Here is a 22288-nt window from a genome sequence, read left to right as displayed (position 1 = left end):
CGGATGAAGAAACCTCCCCCACTATTTTTAATTAGAGTCTCTTGAACCCCTCAAAAGTCAATATTGATGCATTTAGAAAATAGATTTGTAAATACTTAACACTCTGTAGAATTTTGCTGCTGCATTTTTATTTTATTATCAGACATGACCTCAAAAAATACATACTTTAGGCATAGAGAAATAATACTTAGAAAGGCACCAATCAAAGGGTTGCTATGTATACATACAATTTCTGGTGTGCAATTTAATAGCTATTTCATCACATGGTTTGCCAGCTAAAGCCCAATTGCATATGTGTGGGCAAAGAAAATCATATTGATAAACATTCAAAGACATAGCGCAACAAATAGCGAAAATTAATGAAATGGTGAGTAATTCCAGCACCCTAAAGCAGAGGCAAATGATGGCAAACATGGGAATTACATTGCTTTTTGTTCAACCATTTCCATATTGAGGTCAGCATGATAAAACATAATATAAATTCTTATGTAAATTTTGCTGAACTCTACAACCGAGTGACAGTGAAGTCAGAGAGCTCCCGCTGCGCAACAACCTGGAATGGTACAAGCCAACATCCAACAACAGGAGCAGAAGCAAGTCTGTAGTCCCTCACCTTCACCCTGAAATTAACAAGATACACTTAAAATGAATATGCCAAAATACATGGATGTTTTATAGATGTTCCATTATATGTTTGTTTTTTTGATTACCAAGATGTCTTCACTTCCTTGTCCTTTAACTTTAAAGTTGGTGTTTGTGATCCTGGGATCTCCTCATATTTAATATCAGCTTTTCCTTTAAATATTATCCACAGACATTGTTATTATTTGTCTTGTGTTGGTTTAATAACCACCATCATCATTTACAGACCATCTTTGCTATAAGTACAGATTAAGTGTCGCTTCATAATGTATAAATGATTGATTAGTGACACTCTTACCTAAAATTCCTGTCAAACCGACATTTTTTGGCTGCTGCCAGATGGCAGGCCACAGAAAAACGTCATCTTTTTTATGAAGAAGAATGACAACGCGTATGTTTCCCATGGTAACGTCCATTTCATTACTTTGTAGAATCAGAGACACACTGTTGACATAGAGTGAAGAACGATGACTATAACGTTACCGATAATGGTAAAGTTTTATTAATCATTCTAATTCTACAGTATGAGAATAGGGAAGTTCAATGATATTTACACATTTAATGATAGCTGACTATAGCGCAGTGAATGTTTATATTGTCAATGAATGGGACCCTAAATATCAGTTTGGCTTTAATAAGATTTTCCCAATAAATAGGCAAGAATAAACCTGGTGTCCTCCATGATTCCTGTTCTTTCCGGCAACATAGCACTTGAATGCGACGAGCTCGTATAATCACAACTTCAGAAGTGGGAAGCTAGGGAACTAGAAAATTTCTGATAGCACGTGAAGGCAGCATTAATATTCGAGTTCCCGAGTTGGACGGCAGGCCTGTCGCCTGTCGCCAGATGACACAATGTGCCCCTCTAATCATATGGTCATCGACAAACTTAATATTAAGAGCAAATAACATTGAAGGACAAGTTTGGTGTTTTACACTTAAAGCCCTGTTTTAAGATCGTTTCTGATGAGATATCGGACCAAGAGCATGTGTCCAAATTTTAATCTTAACCTTTCTATTTCATCAGAAACGATCTTAAAACAGGGCTTTCAAGTGAAAAATACCGAACTTGTCCTTTAATTCTTTGGATTTGGCCATTCACGTATTCCATAACGAACCGTCTTCAGCAGCATTTAGTTCACAGGTTTATGTGTATTTGGCGTGTTGTCCGGGGGGAGGGCTCCGAGCTCGGAATTTGGCCCAAACCCAGAGTACTCCCCTCGTGGTAGAAATAGTTAGAACTAAAAGTGTGGAGAAGGAGTGGTGGAGGGATGCTGATAAACTTAAATATTTACTTTAAGATATACTTATCTTATATTATCTGAACGTGCTCTTCCCGAACTTTGTTAATAAAACATCATTAAAAACGGCAGACGACAAAACTGCAGCGTGCTTATACAGGGTGTGACTAGGCCTTAACTGATAAATGCATTCTACCTACGTCAATATCCCAAAAACTGTGTTAAAAGGAGCTATAAATTAATATTTTGAAACAACATTGTTAAATTCTCAAAAAACCATTTGAACACAGTAGGCTATACGTTTTTTCTTAGTCACAAAATATAAAAAATATTCTTGCAGATTTATTCAACACAGTTTAAGCATATTACTGTTCATTCTCATGGTGGGTGTAGTCCTGATCCCATGAAAACTTCACAGTGTCCTGTCCATCAAAGTAGGTAATCTCACTAGTGCTGAGCAGCAGACGGTGATTAGTTTTGTAATGAATTGCAATCTGACTGAAGCCTTTCCCTGACTCAAGTTGCCCATTCATAGAAAACTCTGAAGAGTATAGAAAAACATCACAGTGAGATTGTGCTTGAATAGAGATGAAAAATTAAAAGCAATTGAATAATAATGTTCATTTAACTAAACTGTACTAGAAAATGTTGGATATCTGACCTGATAGGTCGTTTTGTAGGAGTCTGACTTTCTGAATAGGAACATCATAACAAAGTGGCTTAGCATTACCAGAAGATTTCAAAATCCTAATGCTCTTCACTGAAAAACCAAAAGAGAAAGAAGAAATGAAAATATGATGTCAGAAATGTATATGCACTAAGATAAAAAAAAAAAAAACATAAATAAGACATGGACATGGAAAAGTGTCTGACAAATGCCAGCTCGCCCTGTTGCTCCATCGGCACATATGTCAAGCCTTTTGGTGAAAAATAAATGTAGTGAGGTTGAACACTTTATTTTTATTCAACTCAAGTAAAAAAAAAAGTACCACAATTTAATTAGAAAGAAAGTTTTAAAAATCTTCTCAAGTACTGTAATGAAAGTATTTGTAATTAGTTACTTTCCTAACGGTAATAGAAAGGGATATGCAATACCTTTTTGCCCCATATTAACGCCAGAATGACCTAAACGAGCGCCATGCCCGGCCGCACCGACCGGCCCTGGTAAAACAGGAAAAGATTGTAAGAGTTTTTTAAATGTTTTTGAAAGTCTTTTATACTTAGTTATACTCACCAAAGCTGCATTTATCTGATCAAAAATACAGTAAAAAGAGCAATATTGTGAAATATCATTACAATTTAATATAACTCTTTTCTGTTTTAATATATTATAAAATGTAATTTATTCCTGTGATCAAAGCTGAATGTTCAGCATCATTACTCCAGTCTTCAGTGTCACATGATCATTCAGAAATCATACTAATATTATGCTTTGCTGCTCAAGAAACATATTATCAATGTTGGAAACAGTTGTGCTGCTTAATATTTTTGTGGAAACAAAATGATAAAACTGTTTTTTTAGGATTCTATTATGAATTTTAAAAAGTCTTTACAAAAAAAGTATTTACCTTTGCTCAATTTCACACATCCCTAAAGCATTAAAAATATCTCATTGACCCCAAACTTTTGAACAGCATAGCAAGTGATAAATTGTGTGGCAAATGCATATTACATAAAGTCACAATTTTCTCAAAATTGTGTCCTGAAGTTGGTCTTCATTTGTATGCCGATGACACTGTGGTTTATGTGTCCAGCAAAAGCCCTGCTGTTATCGGCAGTACACTGACCAAAAGTCTTGAGAAAGTGTTTAATTGGCTAAACAAATCCTGTTTAACACTTAATCTGAGTAAAACTAAGTCTATGTGTTTTTCGATAAGAACTTGGACAATAAATGACCTTAACATTAAAATGAATGGCGAACTCATCGATCAGGTAGAACAAGAAAAATATTTAGGAGTGATTTTAGATTCTCAGCTAAACTTTAAAAGTCATATCAAAAACATCTCAAGAAAAATGAAGGCCAGTATAAACTGTTTCAGAATGATCAGGAGCTGTCTAACATTTGAATGTGCTCATGTCTTTCTGAACACTATGATCCTGTCCCACCTGTCGTACTGCACCACTGTTTGGTCCCAGACCACCCAAACTACCCTAAGGCCTATTGAGAGGCTTTATAACCGTGCCATAAAAATCTTAGATGAAAAGCCCATTCGATTCCATCACTGTTCTCTTACGAGAGTATCTCTCGTACTGCGTAATATCTTACGCTATGGGGAAAACCTCTTTTCCACGAGATATTGAAGCCAAAAATTATCCTTAATTTTTTATCAATGTAAAACGCTTTGCGGCAGCATGCAGACATAGGCGAGGCAGCTCGCGCGCCTATTGGCTGCCCTGCGGCAAAAGCAGCAGCCTATCGAGAACGGCTCTGCGTGACGTCATGACCAATGGGGGCACTTCGCGCCCACTTCGTCACGTCCCGCCAGAAATGGCGTGGTCTCGCCCTATAAATCCGGTCGACAGGCTGATACAAACTGATTTTCATCTCTTCAGCGAAGCTCACGCATCGCTGGATCCAGAGTGAGAAGCCGCGCCGTCGACGCAAGCCTTCAGCGGGACGAGCCCTCGAGTCTGAAGTCGCTGGCCTTCACCTCGCCGCCTTCATCCGCCGTACCTGCTGCGCTTTCCGGCGTCTATATCCTTTACTCTGCTGAGAGTGTTTGTTCGCCGCTGCAACTCACACTTCTCCAAAACTCTAAAAGAGCTGCGTCTTTTTCAAGATGCCTTCCTGTGGCTCGTGCCGAGCCCAACTCAGCGACGGGGACCGCCATGTCATCTGCGTGTCCTGCCTGGGTGAAGATCACGCGGCTCTCGTGCTCGCCGACGGCGGATGCCATCATTGCGAGCTGCTGCCCATGGTGACTCTGAGGACTCGCCTGGCATCCTTCTCAGAGCCTGCACTTCTGCCCGCTGTGGTACCGCGCCGCAAGAAGCGCCGTGCTCAGCGCGCCCCCGAGCTCTCTCCTGCCCGCCAAAGCTCGCCGGTTCGCCCGCCAGCTTCACCGGCATCGCTCGAGTCGCTCACAGATGGACAGCAGCCGCCGTCTGCCGCCGCGTCCGCCCTTGAGCTCGACGAACCTACCGGGGCATGTTCTCTCCTGGCATCGGACAGTGAGGATTGGGCGAGCTCTGTGGACCCCCCCCCCCGCTACCCGCCAGCCCTCTGGGAGACGAGCCGGCATTGAAGCTGAGCTGATGCGTCTGCTCTCTCAAGCCGTGGATACCATCGGCCTCGACTGGGAGGCGCCCGCGCCACCACCGTGCAACAGGCTTGACGGTCGTTTTATCGGGAAAGACGAAGCCCCGTCACGGTCGAGATCCGCGCCCTTCCTCCCTGAACTTCACGAGGAAGTCGCGAAGTCGTGGAACGCCCCCTTCTCCGCCAGGCTGCGTACCTCTGTCTCTGCTGCATTCTCCACTGTGGACGGTGCGAAAGATAGAGGATACCTTTCTATTCCTCCTGTGGAAGCAGCTGTAGCGTCCCATCTTTGCCCGCCCTCCGCTGGACGGCACGCTCAGACGGCGCTACCATCTAAAGCCTGCCGAGTGACGTCAGCCATGCACGGACGCGCCTACACCGCCGCCGGGCAAGCAGTTTCAGCGCTGCACACGATGGCTGTCCTGCAGCTCTTCCAAGCCGACCATCTCCAAAAATTGGACGAGGAAGGACCGGGAGCGATCTGCGTGGCGGACTTAAAGGCCATGGTGCAGGTTAAACACCACTGTCGATTAATGGGTACATAAAGCAGTTAAGATATGTATATAAAGTTAGAAATGTCACCAAAATGGTGTTAAAGTCCAGTTTTTTAAGTTTTTGGTTAGTAACGGTTATTTTTTTACGCGACTCGGCGATGACGTCACATGAGGTAGACGCAGGCAGCGGCGCGCTTGGTTTACAGTTACAGTTCAGATGGTTCACAGCCGAGGAGATCGATGTTCTCGTCAGGGCCGTAAAAAAAAGAGAAGTGACATTGGGGATGGGACAAACCCACCCATATTAGCTTCGGTTAAACATGCATAATTATTTGGGTAAATGTGTACGCTTTATGCCTATTTTTCCTATCGTCATGAACACAACAATGATTTCACTCGTGTTTAAATAGTTTTCCTTATAATAATGTATCATTTGCAAAAAGTAAAATGCATCTGTGTATATGAGAGAATCATCTACAGTGTATGCGCGTTGTTTACACTCTGTATTATGGCCAAGCATGCGCGCTTAAAATAGCATCTGAATGTACGCGCAACGCGTCACTGACTTTAGACTAGGTTAGGGTGACCAACAGTTCTGTTTTCACGTCCTGTCCTGGCTGGGTTTTATTTTTAATTGTGAAAATGTCCTGGTTTTCAAAACTTCTGGGAAAGATCAGCTCTAAAACAAAACATAGATGGGGAAACAAGGAGGATGGGGAAGAAAAACAGGATAAAGAGGAAGACTAAAGATATGTGAGATGTCGATTGTGCAAAAAATGTAGTGAACGCGCCCATATCACAGTGCCCGCTTACACTACACGATGCGTGTCCCTTGGTTTCTGTAAAAACGAAACTAACACACATTCAGTCGGCGCGAGCCGACAGTGTTCTCAGTGCAGTAAATGTGCCCGCCATCCCGCGCCCACATTCTCTCACAAACACGCCGAATCCCACGGGGTTCGCCCCGCTCGCTTTCTCTGCACTACCAGTCATAGAGAAGCTGAGCGCGGCCAGGCTGCCCGCTGTGATCAGCGCGCCCCCCGCCTCGCACGCTGTAAACACAGCGTTGAGTTCTCAGCACACCGAGGCTCTCGAGCCGTCGTCATGCCGTGGCCAGAGCCCAGATTTCATTCTACCTCTAGCTATTCACGCAGATGCGTGGTCAAAGCTCCCCGGGGTATCAGAATGGGTGCTGAACACTATAAAGAGAGGCTATTCGCTACAATTCGCTCGACGTCCCCGCCGTTATACGGCGCACGTCGAAACAACGGTGAAAAACGAAGTATCACATCTACTTCGAGCCGAGATAGCGAAACTACTGAGCAAAGGGGCTATATGACCTTTATCTCAGGCTCAGAGCGAAGGGGGCCTATACAGCAGATATTTTCTGGTACCGAAAAAAGATGGAGGTCTCAGACCCATTTTAGATCTGCGACAGCTGAACAGAGCACTTGTGAAGCGCCAGTTCAAAATGCTTACAACCAGGAAAATCCTCGCGCAAGTTTGCCAAGAGGACTGGTTTATGTCAATAGATCTGAAAGACGCCTATTTCCAGATACAAATAGCGTCCCATCACAGGCGATTCTTGAGATTCGCCTTCGAGGGCCAGGCATATCAATATACAGTCCTGCCGTTCGGCCTGTCCCTAGCACCCCGTACATTCACGAAGTGCATGGACGTGGCTCTCGCACCCCTGAGACTTCGGGGCATGCGAGTTTTGAACTACTTGGACGATTGGCTGATTCTAGCTCGATCACACTCAGAGCTCATAGAACACAGGGCCACATTACTCGAGCACCTCGAGAATCTGGGCCTCACAGTCAATTGGGCGAAAAGCTCACTGTCCCCCAGTCAGAAAATTTATTTTCTGGGAACAGTGCTGGACTCGCTATCCATGACAGCACGCCTGTCACCGGAGCGCGGACTAGACATTCAGCGCGTCGCGAAATCCTTCCGCCACGGCTCTATACTCCCGCTCAAAAGGTTTCAGAAAATGCTGGGCCTGATGGCCTCAGCAGCCTCTGTACTCCAGCTGGGCCTGCTTCGCATGCGCCCGCTGCAGATGTGGCTGAAAGCGCGAGTTCCGCCCCGGGCATGGACCGCTGGTCTGTTTCGCCTCAGGGTCGATCTAAAGTGCGTTTCAGCTCTGGAACCTTGGAAAGTAACCGACTGGTATCAGTCAGGTGTGAGTCTGGGGACCTCCTCGAGTGTGCAGGTGGTGTCTACGGACGCCTCCACCTCGGGATGGGGAGCGCTGCTCAAGGGCAGACCGTTCGCTGGCCTGTGGTCAGAACGGGAAAAGCTCCTTCACATAAACTGCTTGGAAATGATAGCAGTCGACAAAGCGCTATGGTGCTTCTGTCCCCAGATAAAAGGTCACCACGTCTTGGTCCGGTCGGACAACATGTCAGTGGTGGCATACATAAATCGCCAGGGCGGCGTCAGGTCCCGAAACCTTTACAGGTGGACGGAACGCCTTCTGATCTGGGCTCAGCACAACCTGCTCTCGCTGAGAGCAGCGCATGTGCCTGGTCACCTAAATGTGGGACCAGACTGACTGTCCAGAAACAATGTCCCAGCAGGGGAACGGTCGCTGCACCCGCAGCCGATCCAGCTGCTGTGGGAAACGTTCGGCAGAGCGCAGGTGGACCTGTTCGCGTCCCACGAAAACGCTCATTGTCCGAACTTTTTCTCGAAAAGCAAAGACGTGCTGGCCCACGTCTGGCCCCGCGTTCCCCTATATGCTTTTCCCCCTGTCTCGCTCCTGCCTCAAGTGTTGGAACGAATCAGGGAAAACGGATGCCCAGTGCTGCTCGTGGCTCCGCTCTGGACAAACCAAACCTGGTTCCCAGTCCTGATGCAGCTGGCCAGCACTGCCCCGTGGCCTGTACCTCTGAGGAGAGACCTCCTCTCTCAGGCAGGGGGCTCGATTTGGCATCTTCGCCCGGACCTGTGGTCCCTGCACGCATGGGCCATCAACGGGTACCCGCTAACCTCCTGGAGGGAGTGTTAAACACGATCACGCAGGCTAGAGCTCCGTCTACTAGACGGCTCTACTCCTCGAAATGGTCTGTGTTCTCTGCTTGGTGTCAAGCTCAGGGCTTTTCACCCGTAGACTGCGGGGTTACGGAAGTGCTTTCCTTCCTACAAGAGCTGCTGGATAAGGGCAGAACCCCATCCACGCTCAAAGTATACGTGGCGGCCATAGCAACGTTTGCAAAACCGGTGTCTGCCCAGTCACTGGGGAAGAACGACTTAGTCGTGCATTTCCTCAGGGGAGCTCGGAGATTGAACCCTCCCAGGCCCCCTTCAGTCCCGATGTGGGACCTTTCCACGGTTCTGGAAGCCATGAAAGGTGCCGCGTTCGAGCCAATCCATTTGTCAGACATGAAGCACCTGTCTTTCAAAGCAGTGTTTCTTATGGCTCTCGCTTCAGTGAAGCGCGTAGGGGACTTACAAGCGCTCTCTGTGAGCGCGTCGTGTATGGAGTTTGGGCCTAATGACTCAAAGGTCATACACAAACCTAGGCACGGGTACGTGCCAAAATCCCTCAACACACCGTTTAGGGCCCAGGTGATTTCCCTGTCCGCCCTTCTGGTTCTCAATGAGGAGAGGGACGCGAGTCTCCTTTGCCCTGTCAGGGCACTAAGAGCTTATGTGTCCCGCTCGTCTGGTTTTAGACAGACTGAGCAGCTTTTCGTTTTGTTTGGCGAACGTTCTAAGGGACTTGCCGCATCAAAACAGAGCCTATCCAGATGCATAGTCGATGTCATAGCGCTGGCTTACACCTCTAAGGGCCTGCAGTGCCCCTTGGGTGTCAGAGTGCACTCCACGAGAGGCGTGGCCTCTTCGTGGGCATGGTCTAGCGGGATTACCCTGCAAGATATTTGTACGGCCGCAGGCTGGGCCTCGCCGTCTACATTTATAAAATACTATAACCTGGAGGTCCCCGCCTTACAAGCTAAGCTTTTGGCGGTCTAGAATGCAGTGCTATCTGCCCCGCTGTGCCGGCCCAGATGCTGAGTTTGGCTTGCATATCGCTCACTAACCGATGCAGCAGCTCCACGAGTGTTGACAGACGTATGGCCACCCAGTTTAGGCTGAAAGCTTTCGCCCTGGCTGCGTGATATAATCTTTATATGATTAGCTCCTCTGGATGCTACTTCATAAGGAATGACACTTCTAGCCCCTCTTCCTTCACTCTCTGTGAGTCTATGGTGATTATGCACTACATGCGCCCCGGGCTTCTGCCCTTGGGACTTTGGTGTTGGATCCCTGTACGCACGGCGTGTTGCACTGTGTTCCCCATAGCGTAAGATATTACGCAGTACGAGAGATACTCTCGTGAGAGAACGTACTCGGTTACTAACGTAACCTCTGTTCTCTCTAGAGAGGGAACGAGTACTGCGTGCTTAAAATGCGCTCTGGTTCGCTTCGGCGATGAAAACCAGTTTGTATCAGCCTGTCGACCGGCTTTATAGGGCGAGACCACGCCTTTTCTGGCGGGACGTGACGAAGTGGGCGCGAATGCATAACGTCACTTCCCCGCCGGAACACGCCCCCCTCAGCGGGACTGAGTGGCAGAAGAGCTGCTGCGTGACTGGAGTTAATAGGGGAAACTGCGTTAACGCGAGTAAAACAAACTATTATCAGTTTAAACTAAAAGTTGGACTCGATATAGTGTTCCTTACAACTTCTCAAAGATCCAGTGATCCATGGATATTGACATGCAGCCAGGAATCGTGTTTCCTGACATTTATATGTGCAGTGGCGTCATGCCCATTCAAAGTGATCCACTGATCTATAGACGAATCCGACGAGCGTTCTGTGTAGGCTGCCATCTTGTGGCGACGCCATTACTGAGCTGTTACCGGTATGTAAACAATCCTCCGTGATAACCATAGACTGTGGTGATAACGCACCCTCGATGACAGCTCTATGTGACAGCTACAGCCAGGCAGAATGACTTGTTGGGTTGATGATGTTAGACAGTGGCCTCCAGTCACAGATGAAGGTACAAACGATCTTACAGATTATTTATGAAAATAGCTTGGCAAGCTAGCTAGGCTAACGTTAGCTAACGAGGAAATTATAAAAAGATCTGTCCATTTGGCAACAATAAATAAATGAATGACATCAAATAAACGAATTCATGTTTTTCATTTGTGTCCATTATTTATCTCATTTTCACATTGCAAAAGGCAAGGTGCAGCTAGAAAGTATACATAATATCGAGCAATTAGTGTTTTTAAACCATGGAAAGAGGTCAATATAACAGCAGGAGAACAATTATGTCACATAACGTTACATTTAGCTCAGGAAAGCCATTGAATGACCATAGCATGTTAATTGAATAGAAAAAATAGCTAGAGAGGAGATTTTGCTGAGGACTATATTACATATTTATTATATTATTTTTTTTACTTATGTCATTAAATAATTGTTATTATAGCAAAAAATGCATATTTAATTTAATTTATTAAAAAAAAAAATCTGTCACAGTCAAGCAAATCAAACATTAACAACAGACATAACAGAACTGTTACTAACGTTACTACCCCAATGCGCCCCTTCGGTTGTTTTAAAGGTATTCAAGAGTATTTTCTCCTTCGCCTGGCATCCGATGATTTTTCAAAATGCCAACATGTTTTCCCACTCGACATTATAAAAGTTGTAACGTTAGTGACAGTCGTAAATCGCGGGCTGTTTATTCCAGTGGACGCAAGTTGCAAATAAAACAATAGGAGGCAATGGCGCAACGCTACCCAGCAACAGCTCAGTAATGGCGCCCGCTTACTTCCGGTAGTTTCGCCGGATTCGTCTATTACCAGAGAAGAGCCGTTTCTCAATGTCAAGGAAGAATCCTCGGAAGCCGGAATTTTGAGGATGCTACGTCATCGACATCCGTCGAAGGACTGTTCCAATGTCGAGGATCCTCAGAATTTCAACCAAGGACTGAGTCCTTCGTTCGGAAAATATCCCATACACAGGAAAGGATGCATATGTGTAGACTTCACGCTCTTCGCGCTCTCAAATCGCCCACAATCCTATGCGCGTAGCTTTGCTATCCGAGGATCCTTCCTTGACATTGAGAAACGGCTCTTCTCTCTTTTAAAGAAATAGCATTTTAAGGACTACAACCACTGATCTACTGGATAGCTCATGACGTCATAAACAGTGAAGCCACCGCGCCGCCATATTGTGATTCCCTAGTGAGCTCACGCGTTCTATTGAATCAATAGGAAATTGTATGATTTGACTGAGAAAACATTGCATAACGAGACACCGTCTTTAAATCTAAAGTCTCCCTGAACAGTCTTACAACGCAAACATCCTATGCATTTAAATGGGTATTTGTTTAAAGTCGGAAATTATTCCTGCTTACTAAAAATGAAGTATATGTGAATTGTGAACTTAAAATTGAGCTCTTTCTGATTGTGTTTTACAGATAGATCAGTAGTCTGCTCAAGTATTTGATTAGTTAGCAAGAACATGTCCAGGAAATGCATAATACAAATTGTATGGGTTAATGTACACCTCTTATTTACCCCTTATTTACACTGCACACGTCTGCGGCGCGTTTACAGCTGCGACACGGCTACCGGAGCTGATCGCGCCCACAAATCGGCAAATCACGTGGAAATGCTCCCGGTGTGAGTTGACACCGCGTGAATGTAGGAATAAAACATTGTCGGAGCCATACATGCGCCGTAGATGTGTGCACTGTAAATAAGGGGTTTACACATAGGCCTACTCCGTTTGCAGTGCATATTTTTTACCATACCCATGTCAACAGGTTGGAGCAGGGGCGTAGAATTTAGTAGGGACGCTAGGGACGTGTCCCTACCAATATCCAGTGACACTGATATATCCCTAGCAATAATTTCGATCAAAACTTAAAATATATTTATATTGATGTCCCCGTCCCCACCAATTTCAAAATCAAACCTACGCCACTGGAGCTTTCACTGCACGCGGATGCCCGTTCTGTGCGGTGCGTGCAGAGATCGTTTGTGCTGCAGGCGCTGAATTAAAGTGACAGCGCATGGTTCGTGGTCAAACTGAACACGGATTGACATGAAAATATTACATATATGCATTTAATTAAATTTATAAGAAGTAATGCATTAAATAATACGTTTATTGGGTTTAAACTTGAATACGTCTGTGAAAGAATGCATAGTAGGCTATACTTTTTTTTTAAACAACACGGAAATAGCGACAATTGTGCATATAAATTACTATATATGGGCTTAAAGTACAACCTATAAGCAGTTTTTCAAGATCCTTTGGTGATCTTCGTTTTACACTTATTGATGCGCAGCGGGTCATCTTAAAAGTGCCGTCGGAGCTACCTATCTCTGTATAACGGCCGTTGGAGCCCTCTGCTGGTAGGGAATCGTAAGATGGCCGCTCGAACACTTCCGGTGGCTTCACTGCCTGGTGGCAGTTTAGAACGTCATGAGCTATCCTGATCAGTGATTCCCTCTATTTACTAATTTTTATTGGTGCTACTGCTAACTGGTTTCTGGACATTTTATTGTATTCACTGTAAAAAATAAAAGCCCTTTTAGGGACAGGTGTTGCGAATTGGCCATGGCCATAAACACTGTGATACAGGCATCGGATTGTTCTTTATGTAATAATCTATGTTTTTTTTGTATCTGTCCCTATTAAAATAAACAACAAATAAATAAATAAATAAATAAAATAAGTAATAATGATCATATTGTTTTAGTAGGTCTTTATGCACTTTATGCTGTTTGTGTTGTTGTTGTTGTTTTTTAAAAAAAAGACTGTTTTATGTCTGAACAGGGTTGGAAAGGAAATAACCCTGAAGACCTTCCATTACTGGACTTAGACTTTCGTTTTGCTGCTATGGAGAAACAATGCTCAGCAAAATATCATGGTGCGAAGATTATTCTGATAAAACAAATACAAATCCAACAGATCTTTTCTTTATTTTATCTTCCCATGTGAAAAAGATGTAGTATTAAATAGAGTTGGGGTACTCGAACTCGGACTCGGACTCGAGTCCGGACTCGAGTCCAATTTTGAATGAACTCGGACTTGTCACGCACTTGGATGAATTTGTACTCGGACTTGACACGGACTCGGACATTTTAGACTCGGAAAAATGTCCGAGTCCAGTCGAGTCCGGGCACTGGAGGACACAATATTATTCAAAAACGAAACGAAACTACTTGTGTTGTTTCCGCGTTGGGCATTGTAGCCAATCACAGACATGTATATTAAGCGCATGAACACAGTGGCAAATCAGAGGCGTTTTAATCAACATGCGGAGAATTCGCTCAAAATGTATGTTCAGAATCAGCACGAGCTTTATCCTTTCGCAAATCCCCTCATAATCAACAAAGTCTATACGCGATATAAATGAGAGATTCACTGTGCAGTGCGGACAACTTCAGTGTTTATAACGAGAGTTTTAGGGAGAGTGCAGAACGCGGTAAGTAAGTTATGGCTTAAAGGGAGCGCTATTGACAATCTAAATAATAGTTTTTGTTGAGAAGTTTTGTGTCCCTTAATCCACAAGGTGCAAAGCATGTGCCACACCCCTCTTAGCCTGTTAATTTTCATATTAATTCTAGCTCCACCCACCTAATTTCTTAGCCAATCAGGACTCTATATCTGGCTTTATTAACTGCACCTGTGCCCACAGCATGTTAATTCTGTTTGTAGTACATGGATGTACCGTGCAGAGGACTGAGTTTCTCTCCTTTGTGTTTTCCTGCGTGTGCGTAATTGACCATGTAAGTGCCTATTGTTTGATACTTAGTATCGTTCTGTATTTCTTAAACTTTGTCTTTAAAGGTGCTTATTTTTATGTTTGTTATATTTCCTGTTTAGGCATTATCTTTAGTTATTTTATTTGATCTTTGAGTAGATGCCTCATATGTATTGTTTATTGTAACCTTAAATGCTGTATTCCTATGTTCCTTTGTAGAAACCACACGCACACAAAAGAAATAAAGAATTTGATACCTGAGTGACTAGACTGGACCTGTTCTTACCGACAGCCCCATTGGCTTCAAGCTAGCTACCTTGCTATCCCCTTACTCCTTTTCATGGTCCTTCGAGCCGGAGCCCATTGATGATCGGTGGACATGTCTAGTCACTCCCTGCCCTCATTGTCTCAGTCTGAAGGCCCACGTCGCCAAGCCCAGCTTGAAGACTAAAATTTCATCTTTGAATATAATTTCATTAATTAATATTATGTATCTGTATTATTATTCTTTATTTAGTATTCATAATAAGTTGTATTATCTTATGAAGTTTAAAATGCATGAGTAGACTATAGATTGCATGGACACATGTGTTTAAGGAACATATTTTAGACACAAGGAGGGTAGCTGGGAGGATTATGTATTCTGCTTAGAGGTATGTAATGTTCACTTAGCAGAGAGTTCCAATGATGAATATACTTCAAATGTGTACAGTTGGTATGCTCTTTGCAAGAAAATGAATGTTTCAACTGATGCAAATGTACCATTTGTATACCACTAATGTATACACTGAGAAATAGTTTCTTAATGTGGAAAGTGGATTGTACCATGTGCATATACATTTCATTTTAAGCATAAGCAATATGTTTTGTTACCTTACAAGGAAGCTGTAAGACTCTCTGTGATGTATAAAAACTCAATCTTACTGTACTACAGCAGAGAAACATGGAGGCATGACTGGGTGAGAGGAAGGAGAAACACGAAACGCATAGACCTGGCATGAATATAACATCTTCTCAGAGTTTCTCTCCTGACATATAAGAATAAAAATCTTTCTTGGCAAGATAACTGGTGTCTGGTCCCGTGAATTAAATAATAACGGGGAAAAGGCTTAATTCCAAGTCTACAATTTGGCGTCACGAACAACAGGATCGCATCTTCAGGCATTTGTCTCAATCATTCAAGGTAAGACTTTTTCTTTTTCTAAAATAATTCTAAGTCTGCCTGATGATTAGACATTGACTGAAACTGCTTAAAAGAACTGTGTTATTTAAAGTACCAGTTGTGTTGCCAATGAATATATGTCAGACAATTAAATTTGGCTTATTTAAGTTGCTCTGATCAGTAAAACCTCTAAAATATTTGAATGATGCTTGGGTAAAAGTGGATCTTTTTTAGAAAGAAGACCATATAGAATTAGCTATAAGACGGTTAAGCTAGGCAAATTTGCTTGTTTACAACTGCGACGTGGTTGGATTGTGGCGGGACTGTCTAAAAAGATGGCAGAATGAACCCTAAAGCATCCAACACACAGAAGATTCGTTCTCAGAAGGAGACGAGGAAAGTGTAACAAGCAGTGATTTATAGCGGTTTAAAGTGGCGGGTCTGTGCTCTGAGTTAGTGCAGTGCAGTATATAGAAGATACGAAGAAAACCCTAAAACGTTTAAATACGCAGAGGATTGAACCCTTAGAAGAAGGGTATCAATGAAAAAAAAAGAGCTAGAATCGCGGGCATTCTGATTTTGACCATAAAACTGTTCAAATGTTTGAGGATACTGATCTGAGTTGAACTTAAAGAAAAAAGAAAAAACAAAGAAATGAATCTAAGATAAACTAGAGGAAAAAGAAAGAATAAACTTATCTGAGTTAAACTTAAAGGAAAAAGAAAAACAAAGAAATTAATCTGAGATAAACTAGGAAAAAAAGAAAGAAGAAAAAATGTATCTGAGTTGAACTAAGTAAATTAAAAAGAAAAAAGAATAGATAACTAAAATATAAGGGATAACTTGTTTTTAATCTTTCTTTAAAATTTTCTTTTCCCTGAGTTCTTATAGGGCTTAGAGAAGAGAGAGAGAGAGAAGCAGCCCCTCCCTTTGGAATTCACTCTATATACATACACACACACACACACATATACGCACACACACATAGCCCTGCTGTTCTGAGCACAGAGACACAGAGTGACAAATTCTTTGAAACATGGGAGAAAGTGTCTGTAACAGCAGAACAATATCTTCTTGGTACCTGGAAAGGAAGAGGAAGAAACAAGCTAAACTTTTGAAAAAAGGTCTGGATATCAATGCATCTATGGATGAGCAGTTAAGCTGGTTCGAGTCCCAAAAAGACAAGATCAAATCAAAAGCATTCCCAATACTGGCGGCTCATTGGATTGTGAAACAAGGTGGAATTTTTTGCTATATGAATGGTGGTCCAGTTCCACTTGCTGAAGCAATGAAGCCTCAAATTGAAGCATATACCAAATTGAACAAAATCATGTCTATTAAATGTTCAGATGAAGCAAATACAACCAGTGAAGATTTATTTGATCCAGATTGGACAAATATAATAACTGAAGCTGAAAGAAAATACTCACAACCACCAGTGAAATCCGCAACAACTGTAACGCCTCCTCCTTACAACCCAATTTATCCAACTTTGCCTGAACAATGTACAAGTTCATCTAAACCACTGACACAGCCTCAAGCTTCGAGATCAAATGGAGGTCCAGTTGACAAAATGTATATTGCATCTGCACAAGCAGCTCCGGTAATAACAAGATCTAAAACAGTTCAGCCAAACAGAGACATGCTGCGATGTACACCAGCTCGGAATTATGATTCTGACTGGGGCGATGAGACAAAAGATGACGACATGATCACAGTTGATAAGATCGGTCCTGAATTTTCTTCACCTGCGATTAAAAGGGAAGAATCTGAAATGATGACAGAAGAAAGACCATTCACACCAGGAGAACGTCAAGCCATTCTCACAGCCTTGCCTCCTCTGAAGAGACAAGATCCAAACACAGAGTTTTGGCGAGAATTGGACTCATTAGTTGAAGCACATCAAATGACATTAAGAGATATACACACCATTGTGAAAGCTAAAATCCCAAGAGACCGATGGGAACGCTTGCCAGCATCGATAACAACAGCCCAGTGGGTAGACTTGTGGGTCGACGGCCAGGGAAGACACCTGGGTCTTTGGCAAGCATTAGATGAGTTCCGAAAAGTAATCCAAGAAATCTTGGGAAGTGGTAAAATTCCATTCACATCAGTGACATTGATTAAGCAAAAGGATGATGACTCTCCAGATGAATATGCTCTGCGTAAGTGGAATGCTTATGAAAGATGGGCCCTCTGTGCTAAGAAACAACCTGACAGAGATGATGTACAGTTCACTGACACACTTGTCGATGGTTTCAGCACAAAATACCAACATGCCTTATCACTTGGAGTCAATCCAGGTGAAACATTTGACCAAATTATGCAATGGGCTGGCCGCTTAGAGATGGCTATGAGATCAAATAAAGAAGAAGGAAACAAGCCATATCGAAGAGGAGTGGCAACAGCTCAATACAACAAGGACACAAAGAATAGGGTGATTTTCTGCAGCAACTGTGGAAAGCGTGGACACTCCAAAATAGATTGTTGGGCTAAAGGAGGTGGAGCAGAAGGTCAAGGTCCATCATTTAGACAGGTCAGTGCGAAAAACCATGAAGAAACCACTCAAGGGAAGACATGGACTGAAGCACAAGTCCGTCAGCTCATTGAGGGAATTATGCGTCCGCAATAGGAATCAGCGGCCCCCTGTATTAGTAAGAAAAGAGACAATCGCCTTTTCGTCAATGCATTAATAGGGGGCCACCCATGTGACATCCTTGTTGACACAGGAGCAGCCATTTCAATAACAGATCTGAACCTACCTACAACAGATGAAACTATGGAAGTTGAAGGAGTTGGAGGAGGTATCACAAAATTTCGCAAAAGTATTCAAGTTCCACTGCAAATACATGAAGATGAAGTCTTATGGACATCTTTCTGGGTTGGGCCGAATTCACAAGGAAGCCTTATTGGCATGGACATTCTTCCATTGTTGAACATGATCATATTCACTGACAGTCGTCAAATCGCTACAACAGCTGGGATAATACCACACGAAGATCGCACATGTAATTTAAGTTCTGTTGGTACAGCAAAACCAATCATCAGAAATTGGGGAAAAGATGGTGTGTGGGGTCTTCTGTGCAGTTTATATTCAGATGTTTGGGCTAAACACAAATTGGATTGTGGCAAAGCCAACATTGACCCCGTTGTTATTGAGGGACCGATACATGCCCCTCATAAACAATACCCTATCCGACCTGAAGCAAGACAAGCCGTGGAAGAGATAGTGGCAGACTTGGAAGCTGAAGGAATCATCAGACAAACTTCATCTACCACTAATAGTCCTGTCTGGCCTGTCAGGAAATCGGATAACTCATGGAGATTAACCATTGATTACACAAGACTTAACAGTGTAACACCAAAACCGCATCCTATTGTGGCCAATCCTGCCACCATTCTGAATGATATTCCAGGAAATGCAAGAATTTTCACGGTACTAGATGTACTGTCAGCTTTCTGGTCTATACCTATTGATGAAAAATCTCAAGAGAAATTAGCCTTCACAGTAGGCGCAAAACAGTATGTTTGGAACAGACTCCCACAAGGTCTTAATCTTTCCCCTGTTGTATTTCATAGAACTTTGGATCAGTTCTTAATGGAGCAAAAAGCTGAGATTGAGAGTTCAGGAAGTGTTTGCCTCCAATATGTTGATGACTTGTTGATTGCAAGCCCAGATGAAAACAGCCATATATTTGCTCTGAATGTTGTCCTACAAGCCCTTAAGAAAGGAGGATTCAAAGTCAACCCTGACAAAGCACAGCTGGCCAAAACCAAGGTTATCTACTTGGGCCAAGAAATATCTGTCGAGGGAAGGAGAATGACAACAGAGCGTGTAGAGGCATTACGGCAACTCCCAAAACCTCTAACAGTTACAGGAATGCGGAAGGTGATGGGACTTTTCAACTATTGTCGTCAGTATATTCCTGATTTTGCCAGCATCACTAGCCCCCTCATCGACTTGTACAAGGGAGGAAAGCCTGGAGTGGAACAGATAAACTGGACACCGGAAGCTGAGGAAGCGTTTACTTCTATGAAAGAGAAACTGACTTCAGCTCCAGCCTTGGGACTTCCTGATGGACGATTGCCATTTCATTTGTGGACCAGGGTGGGAGACGAGTCCTACTCAGCAGTACTGTGTCAAAAACCAGGTGATCGATACAGGCCAGTTGGATACTTTTCCACAAAGATTCCTGTTACAATGATTGGTCAACCACGATGTATACAAGCCCTCGATGGTGCCACATGGGCAGTGGATGCTGTTGAAAATCTGATAGGAGCACAGACTATCATACTGCACACTCCACACAGCATAGTGACGTTGTTGAACAATACAAACATCAAGACCATAACTGACGCGAGGAGAGCAAAATGGGAAGCAACTTTGTTAAACAAGGATTTGAGAGTGGAAATCATCAGAGACATTTCTCTTAACCCTGCAACAATGATGCTGGAACCACATGAGGGAACACCACACGAGTGTGAAAAACAAGTTGAAGAGGAAAGTCTTGGTCCTGTTAATCCAATCGCTCTTGAAAATCCAGATAAAGAGTTATGGGTCGATGGATCCAGTTATTATGTTGATGGAAAACGACATACTGGGTGGGCTGTAGTGGAAGCTGATGGAACTGTTGTGAAGAAAGGAGCTCTTTCTGGGCAATTTTCAGCACAAGTAGCTGAGCTCATAGCACTTACGGAAGCTTTTGAACTATCGGAAGGAGATCGAGTTAACATCTATACAGATAGTCGTTATGCTTTTGGGGTGGTCCATGACTACCTAGCTCTGTGGAAAAGACGTGGACTTATCACCAGCAGTGGGAGCGAAATACAACATGCTTCCATAATTCGCCGTTTGATTACAGCATGTCACTTACCCAGAGAAGCAGCCGTGATCAAAGTAAAATCACATCAATCTGACAAGTCCAAAGAAAGTCAAGGAAACACGGCAGCAGATGCAGCGGCTAGAGAAGCAGCTCTACTTCCTCTTACTCCTGTTACCTTGGTAAAGGAAAACAGCAAAGATAATCCTGAGCTCCATCTTCTGTCATATCAAATGGAGACAGATGAAGAGAAAGAGCAATGGATAAAAGCAGGAGCGAAAGAAGATGATCAAGGTATCTGGAGAATTCCAACAGGACAAGTGGTGATGCCTATCGGAACAAGAAGAGAACTGATGCAGCTGTATCATGGAAAAGTGCATGCTGGAGCAAAAGCAATGAAAGCTCAAATCAGCGAGACTTGGTGGTGGCCACGAATGATGAGAGACATTGATGATTACTGTAGGAGATGCTTGATCTGCATGAAAGCAAATGTGGGAAAATCTGTAAAGGTGCGAATGTCACATGCACCCAGACCAACAGGTCCATGGACACATCTCCAAATCGATTTCACAGGACCTTTATCACCCAGTGGAGGGTACCAATACATTCTAGTAATCATGGATAGATTTACTAGGTGGGTGGAAGCACTCCCTACGAAAAATTGCACTGCTGAAGCGGCAGCACGAGTAATGGTGGAAGAAGTTTTTCCTCGCTGGGGTCTTCCATATGAACTTGATTCTGACAATGGAACTCACTTCACTGAAAAAAACTGATGAAGGAAGCAATGAAATTGATGGGGATTAAAACAGGACTAGCCCCTTTTGAACTAATGACTGGAAGAGCAATGGTTCTACCTCCTGATGCTCCGCCACCTGCGGGAACAGGAGGAGACTCTACTTTGTTCCAAGAAAAGTTACGACGCTATCTCGCAATGCTGGACAAAGCTACTAAAGACAATAACAAGAAAGTGCGAGAAGCTCAACAGCAATGGGATGAAAAACACACCACTACTGACATTCCACACATTCCCGAGTTAGGCAGTTTTGTTATGATCAAACGAATTGCTAGGAAAGGTTTAGAGCCTAGATGGGAAGGACCATACGAGATACTCCTAACTACTGACACAAGTGTTTGTCTTAAAGGGAAGGGTGTAGGAACAGACAGATGGTATCATTGGTCACAAGTTAAACCTTGCTTAGTGAATGAACAAAATGATAATGACGGCTTATGGCCTGATATTGAGCACTGTTCATCCATTAGCTTTAAAGATTGGGAACAAAGAAGTGATGTTTAATTATTTCTCTGCTTCCATTTCAGGAATCAATTCCATTGACATTGATTAGAGATGGTTGCAAGTTATTCTCGATACCCAACGACAATGGTATGCTTATTTTTAATTTTACTTGGCATTTACCAAGGAAGCCAAGCTTTATGGACTCCTCGAGTTCAAGAAATCAATCGGAATGCTACTCTGAAATCTGGCCAACATTTTAATCTACCCTTTATTTCCAAATGGGGATTATGGGATTGGGTGCCACGTAATGATAAAGATCTTGCTAAATATCGTGAGGACATCTTTGGAGGATGTAACTTTTATCATCAATGTTACAAAAGCAGAGTAATTTGGCCTGTGAAAGACGGGGGGTATTCTGGTAGTGCTCAAAGACGAGAAATTTGTTCAAAAGGACAATGTGAAGTTGTGGGGTTAGACCTCATAACGTCTACTAATGTGGAAATTAATTTCATTCTGAATCGTACTCACATGCTTACAATATGGGATTCGTTGGCCCAAGGGTGTATTTATCCCATAGTGTTGCCATGTGAAGGGTTTCTAAGGGATACTTCCTCGGGGACAACAAGATTCAAGGGAAATTATGTACGAGTATGGCATTCAGAAGATGAGAATGAATATTGTGAGACTGAA

At 43.3% G+C, this 22288-nt stretch overlaps 1 protein-coding gene across 1 annotated transcript in view; it reads right to left on the bottom strand.

The window, feature by feature from the left end:
- Window positions 1-35: 35 nt before the first annotated feature.
- LOC130106414 (uncharacterized) overlaps window positions 36-22288 on the bottom strand; it is a 63072-nt gene continuing 40819 nt past the window's right edge. The window contains exons 18-23 of the mRNA XM_056272518.1: window positions 19840-19994; window positions 2545-2643; window positions 2253-2424; window positions 941-1086; window positions 711-795; window positions 36-620 (exon numbers count right to left, since the gene is read on the bottom strand). Of these exons, the coding sequence (XP_056128493.1) occupies window positions 506-620; window positions 711-795; window positions 941-1086; window positions 2253-2424; window positions 2545-2643; window positions 19840-19994 (772 nt within the window). The 3' untranslated portion in view covers window positions 36-505. The remainder of the gene's footprint in view (window positions 621-710; window positions 796-940; window positions 1087-2252; window positions 2425-2544; window positions 2644-19839; window positions 19995-22288) is intronic.

This window comes from Rhinichthys klamathensis, unplaced genomic scaffold (assembly GCF_029890125.1).
Source record: "Rhinichthys klamathensis goyatoka isolate OS25496 unplaced genomic scaffold, OSU_Roscu_1.1 h1tg000339l_1, whole genome shotgun sequence".
NCBI classification, from domain to species: domain Eukaryota; kingdom Metazoa; phylum Chordata; class Actinopteri; order Cypriniformes; family Leuciscidae; genus Rhinichthys; species Rhinichthys klamathensis.
Note: the sequence above shows the minus strand (reverse complement) of the source record. Positions and strands in the feature narration are given on the sequence as shown.